The 12,620-nt window shown below is 38.8% G+C and overlaps 2 protein-coding genes across 2 annotated transcripts; one reads left to right on the plus strand and one right to left on the minus strand.

The window, feature by feature from the left end:
* Positions 7,360 to 7,959, plus strand: LOC107610672 (G-type lectin S-receptor-like serine/threonine-protein kinase At4g27290). The gene has a single exon (XM_016312688.1). It carries the CDS (start codon positions 7,360 to 7,362, stop codon positions 7,957 to 7,959), a length of 600 nt encoding a protein of 199 aa, XP_016168174.1.
* Positions 8,047 to 12,321, minus strand: LOC107614466 (G-type lectin S-receptor-like serine/threonine-protein kinase At4g27290). The gene is made up of 8 exons (XM_016316667.2): positions 12,038 to 12,321; positions 10,680 to 11,951; positions 10,423 to 10,560; positions 9,902 to 10,062; positions 9,411 to 9,621; positions 9,072 to 9,309; positions 8,827 to 8,977; positions 8,047 to 8,728 (listed from the first exon to the last, which is right to left on the minus strand). Exons 2-8 carry the CDS (start codon positions 11,929 to 11,931, stop codon positions 8,423 to 8,425), a joined length of 2,457 nt encoding a protein of 818 aa, XP_016172153.1. The 5' UTR covers positions 11,932 to 11,951; positions 12,038 to 12,321; the 3' UTR covers positions 8,047 to 8,422.

Raw genomic sequence — 12,620 nt, forward strand, 5'->3', positions numbered from 1 at the left:
TATATCAATATGGAGGAGAACTCCCGATTGGGAGATAGCTCAAAAACTGGATTTTCCTAACCCACCACGGGACAAGGATAAAGAGTCCAAGAAAAAAGAAGATCAACCTGGGAAGCCTAGAAAATACCGCAATTACACCCCTCTTCGGGTGTCTCTTGTGGAGGTTAACCGAGAAATATGCAACACTGAGAAGATCTCACCACCTCGCCCAATCAAAAGCAAAAAGAAGGAAGGGGTCGGACGAGTTGAAGGTCCACCTCACAACAAAGAGGTCGGAAGAGTGAGGTCGGAAGAGTTGAAGGTCCACCTCACACCAAATAGGTCGGACGAGTTGAAGGTCTACCTCACAACAAAGAGGTCGGACGAGTTGAAGGTCCACCTCACAAAAAAGAGGTCGGACGAGTTGAAGGTCCACCTCACACCAAAGAGGTCGGACGAGTTGAACGTCCACCTCACAACAAAGAGGTCGGACAAGTTGAAGGAAGAGGGCAGACGAGTGGAACATCCACCTCACACCAAAGAGGTCGGACAAGTTGAACGTCTACCTCACCCCCCAAGAGACGTGTTCATATGATAAATGGAGGATTCGCAGGAGGTTCGATCTCCAAATCATCTTGCAAAAGACACCTCAAAGAGGTATATTAAGGAAAGGAGAGAGGTTTGAAAAGGACAACAGAATGCGAACAAGCCTTCCGAGATTTCAAAAATTCTTGGGGCAACCACCCATTCTCACCAGACCCCGGGAAAGTGAAGAACTCATATTATACCTCGTAGTGGAAAGTCGGACAATAGCCTCAGCACTAGTCAGAGAAGATAAAAGTGTTGCAACAACCCATCTACTTCATCAGCAAAGCTCTACAAGGGGTCGAACTAAACTATCAAAAGATAGAAAAAGTTTGCCTACGCTCTCGTACTCACCTCTCAACGACTCCACCCATACTTTCAAGCTTACACTATCAGAGTTCGGACCAACCAGCCCATAAAAGACATCCTACAGAAAACAAAATTAGCTGGAAGAATCCTACAGAGGACAGCTCGGATAATTTGGGAGACCCTGGACAAAACCAGAGAACATCTCGGACAATTCGGGGAACATGAAGTCCGACACATACCTCAGGAGCAGAATGCCCGAGCTGATGCACTTTCAAAACCAGCCAGCACCAACAGCTCGGACAATTCGGGGATATGAGGTCCGACACATACCTCAGGAGCAGAATGCCCGAGCTGATGCATTTTCAAAACTAGCCAATACCAAACCAGGGGGCAATAACAGAAGCCTCATCCAGGCTACATTACAAGACCACAACAAGTCGATCTCGAAGGCGGTATAAGGAATGTACTCAGGGTCAGCCACAGTAACACGCATTAAAACTATGCAATCCAGCTAATCAGACATGCTGTCCGCGATCTTAGTAGACATCTCAAAGACATAGGTCGACTATGGGATTACTGCCAAACAACTCGGGCAAATAAGGAAACAACTCGAACAATAACAGCAAAACATCAAGTGACAGACGTGGCAGTAAAAGGGAAATCCCAGGACTCACACGAAAGTCCAGGGGCACCCTTTGGAGGCAACAACAGGGCAAGAACACAGAAAAAAGAAGTCGACAATCTATACCCAAACAGTCCGAACACCTCTCAAACAAAAGGTCAAAACAAAAGCTAGAACTTTTGTACAAAAGGAGTCAGGCAACGATGAAAAGAAACAGGAACAGCAACCAAACCCTAAGCAAAACACACATTCTTCTCAAAGGCGAATAACAAAAGAAAAGTGACAACAAACGATCAAAGATGCAAACTTTTTGGAGAAAGAACCAAAGTTCTTCAGAGCAAAAACCCAAATACAAAGTCAAAGTTTTACATCAAAAGCATGCCAACTTCCCTATAGCCCACCAGAAGAGCTCCCACAAATCCTCTAGGCATATCGGACAACTCCACACTTCACCACGAAGGAATCAACTTTCTGATTAGCTTACAGAATGGAAGCAATGATCCCAATAGAGATCGAAGAAGGATCCCCCAGAATGATCTTCTACAATGAAGAGGTCAACTCCCAAATCCAAAGGGAAGAACTTGACCTACTTCCAGAAGTCCGAGAAAGAGCTCGGATTAGGGAGGAAGCGTTAAAACGTCAAATGGCCTCAAGATACAATCAGAAGGGAAGCTAGCAGCCAACTGAAAAGAACCATACCAAGTGTTCAGAGGTACTGGGAAAAGGTCATCACAAAGTATCCGACCTCGAGGGGCAAGAGCTACCAAGGTCATGGTATGCCTGCAATCTAAAAAGGGCGCCAGGCCGAGATCCAAAAAGATTGCCCGACCTAGAAAGGTAAGTACTAACATGTACACACTCTTATCTTTATTTTATTGTTTAAAAGATTGTAAATTCCCTAAAAAGTTTCCTACCAAGACGCCCGACTACGGCAGGTCGGCAAGGTGAAACACCAAATTCACCACCCGATCACGACAAAGTCGGCAAGATGAAAACCAAATTCATCGTCCAATTACAAAGCGACAAGTCGGCAAGGTGAAAACCAACTTCATCGCCCGACCACGATGAAAACCGAATTCATCGTTTGATTTCGACAAAGGTCGACAAAGTGAAAACAAAATTCACTGCTATACCAAGACGCATTAATCTGAAACGCAAATTTCACTGCCGGATCACGACAAGGTCGGCAGGGTGAAAACCAAATTCACCGCCCGATCACGATAAAAGTCGAAAAAGATGAAACCAGAGTTCATCATCCGATTTCGATAAGGTCGGCAAAAAAGTGAAAGCAGAATTCATCGCCCAATTATAAAGCTACAGATCGGCAGAAAGTGAAAATCAAATTCACTGCACGATCACGATAAAGACCAACAAAGATGAAAACCAAATTCATCAAAAGGTCGACCAAACGGGGATCAAACCCAATTTCTACAAATCGGCAAAGATGAAAACGGAATAATGCAAGAAGTTATCGAAAGTGATCCGGAGAAAGGACCTGACGAGGTCTTAATGGATTGCTAAATAGTAACTTAAAGACTGGCCAACGTTAAGAAGTCGGACCAAGTCAACCCAAGTTATAAGTAAACCCTGGAAAGAGGTCTGGCCAACCCTATAAAAGAGGATTACTTTAACTTAGAAGGGCTCGACATGACAAAGTCAGCCCAAAACATAAAAGTTATAAAAGTAATCCCTGAAAAGAGACCTGAACAAGGTCCAAAAAAGAGGATTACAAAAATAACTTAGAAGAGATCGACATGACGAAGTCGGTCTCCTACAAAAAAAGTTATAAAAGTAATCCCTGAAAGAGACCTAAACAAGGTCCAAGAAAGAGGATTACAAAAATAACTTAGAAAAGATCGACATGATGAAGTCGGTCCCCTACAAAGCGTAAAAGTTATGAAAGTAATCCCTGAAAGAGATCTGAACAAAGGTCCAAGAAAGAGGATTACAAAAATAACTTAGAAGGGCACGACATAACGGAGTCGGCGTGACAAAAGGTTATAAAAAGTAATTCATAAAAGAGACCCACCAAGGTCCAACCAAAAATGGATTACTAGAAATAACTTAAAAGCGACCGACATGAAGAAGTCGGCCCAAAGACGATTAAAGCTACAGATTGGACCGACGAGAAGAAGTCGGACCAACGAAAGCTACATCTTGGACCGACGAGAAGAAGTCGGACCAACGAAAGCTACAGCTTGGACCGACAAGAAGAAGTCGGACCAACGAAAGCTACAGCTTGGACCAACAAGAGAAGTCGGACCAACGAAAGCTAAATAATGATCGACAAGAGAAATCAGACCAATGAAAAACGTGCGCTAAAAGGGACATAGCTTTGCCCAAAAAGCCACGGCTCCACTACAAGGCTGTCGAAATTGTTCAAAATGACTAAAAAGTGTTCTACGAGAACACTAAAAAGTCGTCGGACAAGTTAGCCCCAAGGACCACCTCGACCAAGCAGAAAGTGGACAAAACCAGAAGTGATCAAAAGAGGTCGGACAACAAAGTACTGACACTCTACAAAGATCCACAAAGGGGACAAAGACATCTCACAAACGGCCAAAGGAAGGCCAGGAATGTTTTGCTAAAAGGTACGAAGTCTTGAAAAAAGACACTACTTAAAAGGCAAAAGCACAAATCAAAGCAGCGCTAAAAAGTCATCCAAACAGACTATAAAAAGGTTTCCCATCAGGAACACTACCTAAAAAGTTGTTGGATTATGACTAAAAAGCCCGAGCAGTGAAGACAAACAAGTCGGAAGAAGGCTGAAAAGACCTCTCAACAAACTAAAAATGGGCAATACCAAACTCGCACAAGGAGAAACTACTCAAGATCAACTAAAGTCAGGATGCTTGAGCACGACTTCCAAAGAGATCGAAGCTCTGAAAAGCATGATCTCACGGAAAATCGAACTCAAGCAGGGGCAAAGTCGTACAGGTCGACGTCAGCTAAGAAGAGGCACAAGAACGATCTCAAAAATGAACAAGCCAAAAGGTTGGGAAACAACTTAAGGCGCAAATGTGCTTAGCTAAAAGGGATACAACTCCACTCAAAAGAAGGCACAATCTCAAAACAGGGCTACGTACGTCATCCGAGACTAAAAAGGTTCAATATAAAGAACACTAAAAAGTCATTGGACAAGTCACTAAAAGCCCGGATATCAAGCCGCAAGGATAACTTCGCCAAAGCAGAGGGTTGTCAAACACAAAAGCAAGGCGTGATCCAGAAGGCAAGGGTAGAAAACCCACACTACCACTCAAAAAAGGACGGACTGTGAAGTACCAAACCTCTAGAAAATCTGCAAAAGATTTAGGTTAGACTATCCGACCTCTTCTCAAAGAGCTCGGCCAATGACCGACCTCTTTACAAAGAGCTCGGCCAAATCGCCATAAGAGGCCCAAGCAGGCCCAATGAAGGGACACAGCCCAATCTAAAGGCAGCCAAAGCCTAGAAGGATAAAGGCGGTTCCCCAGAAGATAAGATGACCTCACTTAAAGATAAGATAAGATAAGATAACTATCTTATCTCCAGAAAGGTCACTCCACACTACTATAAATACACTGAAGCACCCAGGTATAACTCATACTCTGATTCTACAATAAACCTGCTTAATACCCGTGTTAACTTAAGCATCGGAGTCTCTTGCAGGTACCCCACCCCCACCCTCCGGTGACCAAGGATCAGAAGTGCAGCCAGTCCAACAAGTCGGACACAACAGCTCCGGCCGCCACCAACCAACCGGATATATCATCTCCGACCAGTACAGAAGATCTCGTCCGAGATCAACCTCTAGTTTCAGGTAACCCTCGGAACACCTTCCGATTGTAATATGATTTTATGGCTTGGTGTGGCGCCTAACTTGAGATCATGGCGCCTAACTTGGAAAATTCCAAGTTAGGCGCCACCTTGGCCATATTGAATAATAAGAAACGGCATACTATTATATATCGTTGGAAAGCTCTAGAAGTTAGCTTTCCAATGCCACTAGAATCACATAAATTGGACCTCTGTAGCTAATGTTATGTCCATTAGAATGCAGGGAGGTAAGGGTTGACAGCATCATCCACTTTCTGCCTCCTCTTCCATAAAACTCCGTCAAATCCCTCCAAATTCTATCTTATATAAATAGAATTACGCACGACTCAAAGTAGCATCCATAATGGCTAAAAGATATTTAAATCTTGATTAAACTCAACAATTTGAATTCAAATTCATTAGAAAAAGATAGAAAAGATGCTCATGCTTCATGGACCGCCCTAGGTGTGTAATATTTGATTTGATTTGACTTCTGGAATCAGAACTCCCACTTCAGTTCATCCGCTTAACTATTCATCTATTTGTTTGCATAATTAATTAATATGAATTTCTCATTTCTGAAAAGAAATATAATTTTCAAGGTAAACTTTGTATTGTCTCGCGTGGGTTATAGATGTAATGTTTGCTCACTAAGTTGCAAAACTCACCCTATTATATTCCCATATTTTTCAGATACAGGAGTCATTCCAGGTTCCATTCCACCTGCCCCTCAGTAGATCTTAGTCATTTCGGTGAGTCCTTCTTCTTTCCAATGGCTAAGTAATTATGTAATGGAACATTTGCTCAAAATTTAGATTATGTCAATGCTCCATATGCCACAGGCAGGATCCTCGTGTGAGTATGTTATTTTGAATCTCAAACTGTTTAGATAGTAATTATAATTTGGTTATGTACGACTTATGGATTTAACTATATATTCTAGTTATCAACTTAATATATATAACGCATATTTTGGACATGTTTGGTTGTGGATATAATTGGAATATGTTGTTGTTGTTGTCTCTGGAAATGGATGTTTATTATTGATACAAGAAGATAATTTTTATATGGGTAAGGTCCTAGCAACAAAGGAGATTCTGTCTGTATTTTTGAAAATTAGGTTGTTTGGCTTGCTGAGGGACTTGTCCCTTGAGCGCCAGTCATGGCTTGGTTCGGGTCATGACAAATACCACCATCTTCTTCATCTCATCATTATCACTTTTATCTTTATTATTTTTATTGTGTAAGTATACTTTATTATCATCGTTGTCTTGTTTATCGTCATCATCAATACCAATATTATCAACATTAATATTCTTTTATTTCGTTTATTGTTCGATGTTATTTTTTTCTTTTAAAAGGTATTTATATTGCAATTATTTTTTTTCTTGCAACATCATTTTCAGCAACGATCTTTTTCCACTTAGCCGTCACCAGTGAAGAAATTTTTCAAAAAAAATCATTAATAGTTTATAGGAGTTTAAAATCCCACACAAATTATAAATAAAATCCCAATAATACTAATTTTTGTTATTATTTAACGATTTTTTTACAAAAAAATATATTATTCCAAAATAAAAAAGGTTAATGATTGAAATATTCCTCTTATTTTAATAGGATTAGGGTTAGGGTAGGGTTGAATTTGTTAAAATTCAACCCGCAGGTAGAATTTGTTAAAATTCAACCCGCAGGTAGAATTTACTACTCTATTTATTGTCATCTCTAATGTCAAAACCTACAAAGTTAAACGTGACATCCAATTGAAATTAAGGAATTAAATATAAACAATTAAAATTTTAACAATTAAATTGAGGTTTGTCAACTAATTTAAATTGGTCTAGTGGTCAATTCATTCGTGTGTTAAAATGGGTTAAACAAGTATTAGGGGTTTGACTCTTTGTACGTACCGCAACCTATTAACTAGCGAAAGACCATTAAATGGAACTCAGGTTCGCCACAAATGAGTCCTTATCTCGCTATGCTTCTTATTGCACCATGATATAGCAGTTTCCACTTTCCACTGCCATAAAAGCATTACTACTACACAGTCCCTGACTGATGGTGACACGATGGTTTCAGCCGGTGGAACCTTAGCAATTGGATTCTGCAGTATCCCTGAAAGTTCCAAGAACCGTTACCTCGGAATATGGTACAATAAAGTGCCGTCCAGGGCAGTAGCATGGATTGCCAATAGAAACACTCCACTTAATGACTCGTCCGGGGTCTTGAAGGTCGCTGTCAACGGAAATCTTTTTCTTCATAGTCATAACAATACCATCATTTGGCATTCCATCACATCAAGATTGGCACAGCGACTGGTTGCAGTGCTTTTGGGTTCAGGGAACCTGGTTGTGAAGGAAGATGGGAGCAATGATGATGATTTGAAGAGTTTTATTTGGCAGAGTTTTGGTTACCCTTATGACACGCTGCTGCCAGGGATGAAACTGGGAAGTGACTTAACTACAGGCCTTACAAGGTACCTAACATCACCGATTAGCTCTGATGATCCTTCTGAAGGTAACTATACTCATCAGTTTGACATTGTTGGATATCCACAATTATGCACAAGGAAGAGATATGTTACACATATGAGCTGCTTATTCAAGGCTTGTGCTATTTGCAGGAGGATCATTATTCTTTATGTGTGGATTGTTAAGCATAAGAGTTGAAGTGTCTATCTAACATTACCAAATGATCTCTGTGATGATTATGGTAAAATGTGAAGCATATGGTAGCTGTAACGTATATAATTCCCCTGTAAGATGAGCTGATAGATATTAGAGTGCTGAGTGATCCACAGCAAGATCTTTATGTCAGAATATCAAGGAAAGATATAGGTATACAAGTTCATCTCACAATTTAACAAGGTCCTTCTTTCTGTTTTTGTATGTAGGGATGTATAATGTATATAAACAATATTTTATATAGCAAGAAACATGGTTATATAAAAAAAAATTACTTAACTACTCCTATTTATGCATTTCGTATTGATACAAAATTTCGTATCAATGTATCATATAAGAGGACTAAAACGCTTGTGTATGTCGTGAAGTGCTGTATCTGTTTACTATTGTATATGGAATTGGCTTATCATTGTGGTCATCCTTGAGCTTATCAATTTTGAACCAAAATCTATCGCGGACAGACTTGGGTGACTGTGAGATTATTAACTGATAATAGTTTATTGTTGCTTGATGAGGAACTGTCACCAACAGCATCTCTCTCAATAAAGAACCCGGGCTTCTTTGGCTGAGGCAATGTCCATTCGCTACTTAGCATCATAAGCACATACGACATGCTTGGTCGATCTTCTGGATTTCGTTGCACGCATAGTAGACCAACATGAATTGATCTTAGGACTTCTGGCAAATCAATGGAGTCTTTGATGGATGCATCGACTATTTCCAAGCACTTGCCTTCTGTGAAAAGTGTCCATGCCTGCATTTGTATATATTGTAATTACAGAAATTAGGATCATGTTATTTGGTTAGAAACCGTAAATGAAAATGGGTGGCAAACAAAAAAATTATGCTTACATGCCCAAGAAGATTCAAATTGTGATCAATATGGATGAATCCTCTGTTTCTCTTCCCACTAACTATCTCTAACACCAGTACTCCGAAGCTGTAGACATCAGATTTTGTTGAGTATATCCCGTCAACTATGCACTCCGGTGACAGATAGCCGCTGTGCAAAACATGAACATACAAATTTGAATAAAGAAAAAGCTAGAATTTCATTCTATGTTCCTGTCTACATGTCATATAATTTAGCCACTTACTAAGTCCCAACAATATGACTTGTTTTTGCTTGGTTTTCATTTCCTATGAAGTTTCGTGCTAGTCCAAAGTCTGAGATTTTAGGATTCAATTCGTCATCTAACAAAACATTCCCAGCCTTAAGATCTCTATGTACTATTCTATATCTTGAATCTTGATGAAGATAAAGCAAGCCTCTAGCAATTCCATTAATAATAAGAAAACGCCTTGGCCAGTCTAGTAGTTTTCCCCTCTCACAATCTGTTTAAAAGAAAATGAGTTGGACTGATAATTTTCTGATGAGGCTCTGAACCATATTTGTTAAATAAAAAGAGTATGGTTCCAAGGAAATTGAATCAAACCAAATATAAAGAAGTCCAAGCTTTTGTTGTGCATAAATTCATAAATCAACATTCTCTCGCCTGCTTGAATGCAGCACCCTAATAGCTTCACTAAATTTCGGTGCTGAAGTTTAGCAATATGCATAACTTCATTTTTGAACTCTTGGAGTCCTTGACTTGAATTCTGCGAAAGTCGCTTGACAGCTATTTCCTGCCCATCTTCCAAGATACCCTGCAAATTGTAACCATTTCTAAGCTACAAAAGATACAAATTTAACTTTGCATATATTTGCTTAAATTTTATCATTTCAGTGGAGTTATTAAAGTCATGAGTAATCTAGTTGTAAGATAGTTGAGTTTTTTTTTCTTTCTTTCTAACGTTACATAGATGAGATCCGTAGCATTAGTTACATTAGGAAAAATCAATAACTAAATATTGACAAAACCAAAATTGATCAAGAATATAATGCATTCTTGACTCAGGTATGACAATATGTTATCCATTAGATTACCTTATAAACTGATCCAAAACCACCTGTCCCTAGTATATTGTCACTTGAAAAATTACTTGTTGCAGAAGTAATTGTGCACATATCAAATAAGGGCAGTTCCAGATCATCCTCATCATGGTGACTATTTATTGCACCTGATTCTGTTTCTTCTTTAATCTTTCCTGCAAAGTAGCATCTAATGAGTTAAAGAAAAAGGAAACAAAAATGTCTAATAAGCTCATTGTTGCATGGTATATTAGAAGTTTATAACTTCTGCTCTTCCCAATAACTACCAACATTACTTTTCTACCATTATACTGATTAGCAGTACTTAGTTCTCTGTTTGAAAACCCTATTTTTTTTTTTTTTTGGGATAATGCCTATTACAAATTAACCACATATAAAGGAACCAGAGGGGCCAAGATATTCTGTTGTGACAGAAGTTAAGCTTCTTGGACATAGGTTAAGTTTATCCTCATATTTAAATAACAAACTTAGAATAATATATACAAGAATCCACAAAATGGGAATTACTTAATTACCTTTCAGATGCTTCTTCCATCTATAGATGAAGGCCAAGCATAGGATCAAAATTCCAAAAGACAACACACAGCTCACGGCAATGATAATCTTTCGCTTCCGTTTCTTGGACTTCCGTGATCTGTTTTGTTCAATAGCTTCTACAAAATGTTCATTTCAAAAAAAATAAAAAAAATAAAAACCAGAGGAGATAGTGAGAAATGACAGAATATGAAACACATGAAAGGAAACAAAATTCCAAATTGAGAGAATATAGTACCTACATCTTTGCCTGCCATCCTTATATAAATATCTTCATCCGATGCACTCAACGCTTTCATATCTATGAGATTACCAAACCAAAGTAAACAACCATTTGGCCCTTTGCTGACATCCAAAGCTGCATAAGCCATACAAGAGCAATTGTTCCAGCACAAGATCCTACAATCCTCAAGTCTCATGCTTCTATTAAACCATGTCCCTTCAGTGTCTGGTAACTTTAGCCCCGAAAACTTCACAAACCCATCTGAATGATTGCAACTCAATGAAGTTCTCCTAACACAACCACTTGATGAATCAGTTGTTTTCTGTACAAAACCATCCAGGCAATTACACATGGGAAAACTGTTTGTATCACAACTAGCATATGCTCCACATTTTCCATAATAATCACAGTCATCCACTGGTAAGTGCGAAACTGTGGTCCAACCTGTATTTCCACCACTCCAACTTGTCCGGTGGCTGAATCCGTCCGATGTTACCTGCAACCTTTGATGCACTGAATTATCAACAAGCCAATATACATAATATACCTCTTGCTCATTAGAAATCATGCTAAATCTAAATACAGAGTCATTTTTCAATTGTGGTCCCCCACTAAACTGAATACCATTCCATGATCCAAAACGAAATCTTTTTGTTGTGCCTTCTCTTAATACTAATTGCGGATATCCATCAATGTCGAATTGATAGCTAAAGCTACCTTGAGAAGGATCATCAGAGCTTTTCCATGATGTTATCAACCAATTTAATCCTGTAGCTAAGTTTCTTCCGAACTTCTGTCCAGGCAAGATTGTGTCGCCTGGATAGTCAAAACTTTGCCACAGAAAATCTTCCGTGTCACTATTGGTGTCATCCTGCACAACAAAATTCCCAGAATTCAAAAGCTTTGCAACTGGATTTTGTGCCGATCGTGTGGTGTTGGATGACCAAATAAGACTATTATTACTATCAAGAAGGACTAGAATTCCGGTGTTGTTGACCTTCAAAACCCCTGAGGAGTCAGTGAGGGGGTTTTCTCTGTTTGCAACCCATACTATTGCCTTTGTTGGATCTTTGTTATACCAAATTCCAACATAATGGTTCTTGGAAGTTCCAGGGCTGAAGATTCCCAATGCAAAGGTTTCATCTGCTGAAACTAATGTGTCACCATCACTTATAGATTGCAGTGTGGTAATTGTGTCTCTTGCAACACAAAATGCTGTTAAATCCAGCAGAGAGAAGCATAACAGAAGAAAGCTAAAGGCTTCCATTCAATCCTTCATGTTCGCTTCTGTGAAAGCACAAAAAGAATTAAAGTGATTGTATACTATAATGACGCTGTATACTATAAACATGGTGAAGATATCACGCCCATACCTTGCAAAAGTACATTCATAGCATCCTTTCCTTTTCAGGTTTATGATAACAGGCGCAGTAAAATGATCAACAAAATTCAAGTGAGTTAGCTTTCAGACATGAATTCCTTCTAGAGAGAACAACTTACACAATCATCTTGGGTGATGGAAAGAAGAGAATGAAGGCTTCTTGAAGAGTTGATGGAGTAAAACTTCAAACGGAAATTATGTTTACACTTCCATGTTCATACATTAAAATAATAATAAGTAGGCTTATCATACAGCTACCATTTGTAATTTTTTAGATTACCTGAATCAATAACTTCCTTTTAAATTAAGTTTAACAGATAGTCCATATAAAAATGGCTTGACTTATGTACATGTAATTAATATAAAAATATATAATTGGATATTTATATGAAATCTAAGTATATCAACCACATGTGGGTTGAAATAATGTTCATTTGAGAAAAGATTGTACTATTTTCTATTTTAGGTATTGCAGCTTGACCTTTTTTTGCCTAATCTTTATTTTACACAAAGTCATCGGCGAGCTTTATCAACAATAAGATTAGATATTTAAATTTTGGAAAATTTTCTTATAA

Source organism: Arachis ipaensis, chromosome B08 (assembly GCF_000816755.2).
Source record: "Arachis ipaensis cultivar K30076 chromosome B08, Araip1.1, whole genome shotgun sequence".
In the NCBI taxonomy this organism is placed as follows: Eukaryota; Viridiplantae; Streptophyta; class Magnoliopsida; order Fabales; family Fabaceae; genus Arachis; species Arachis ipaensis.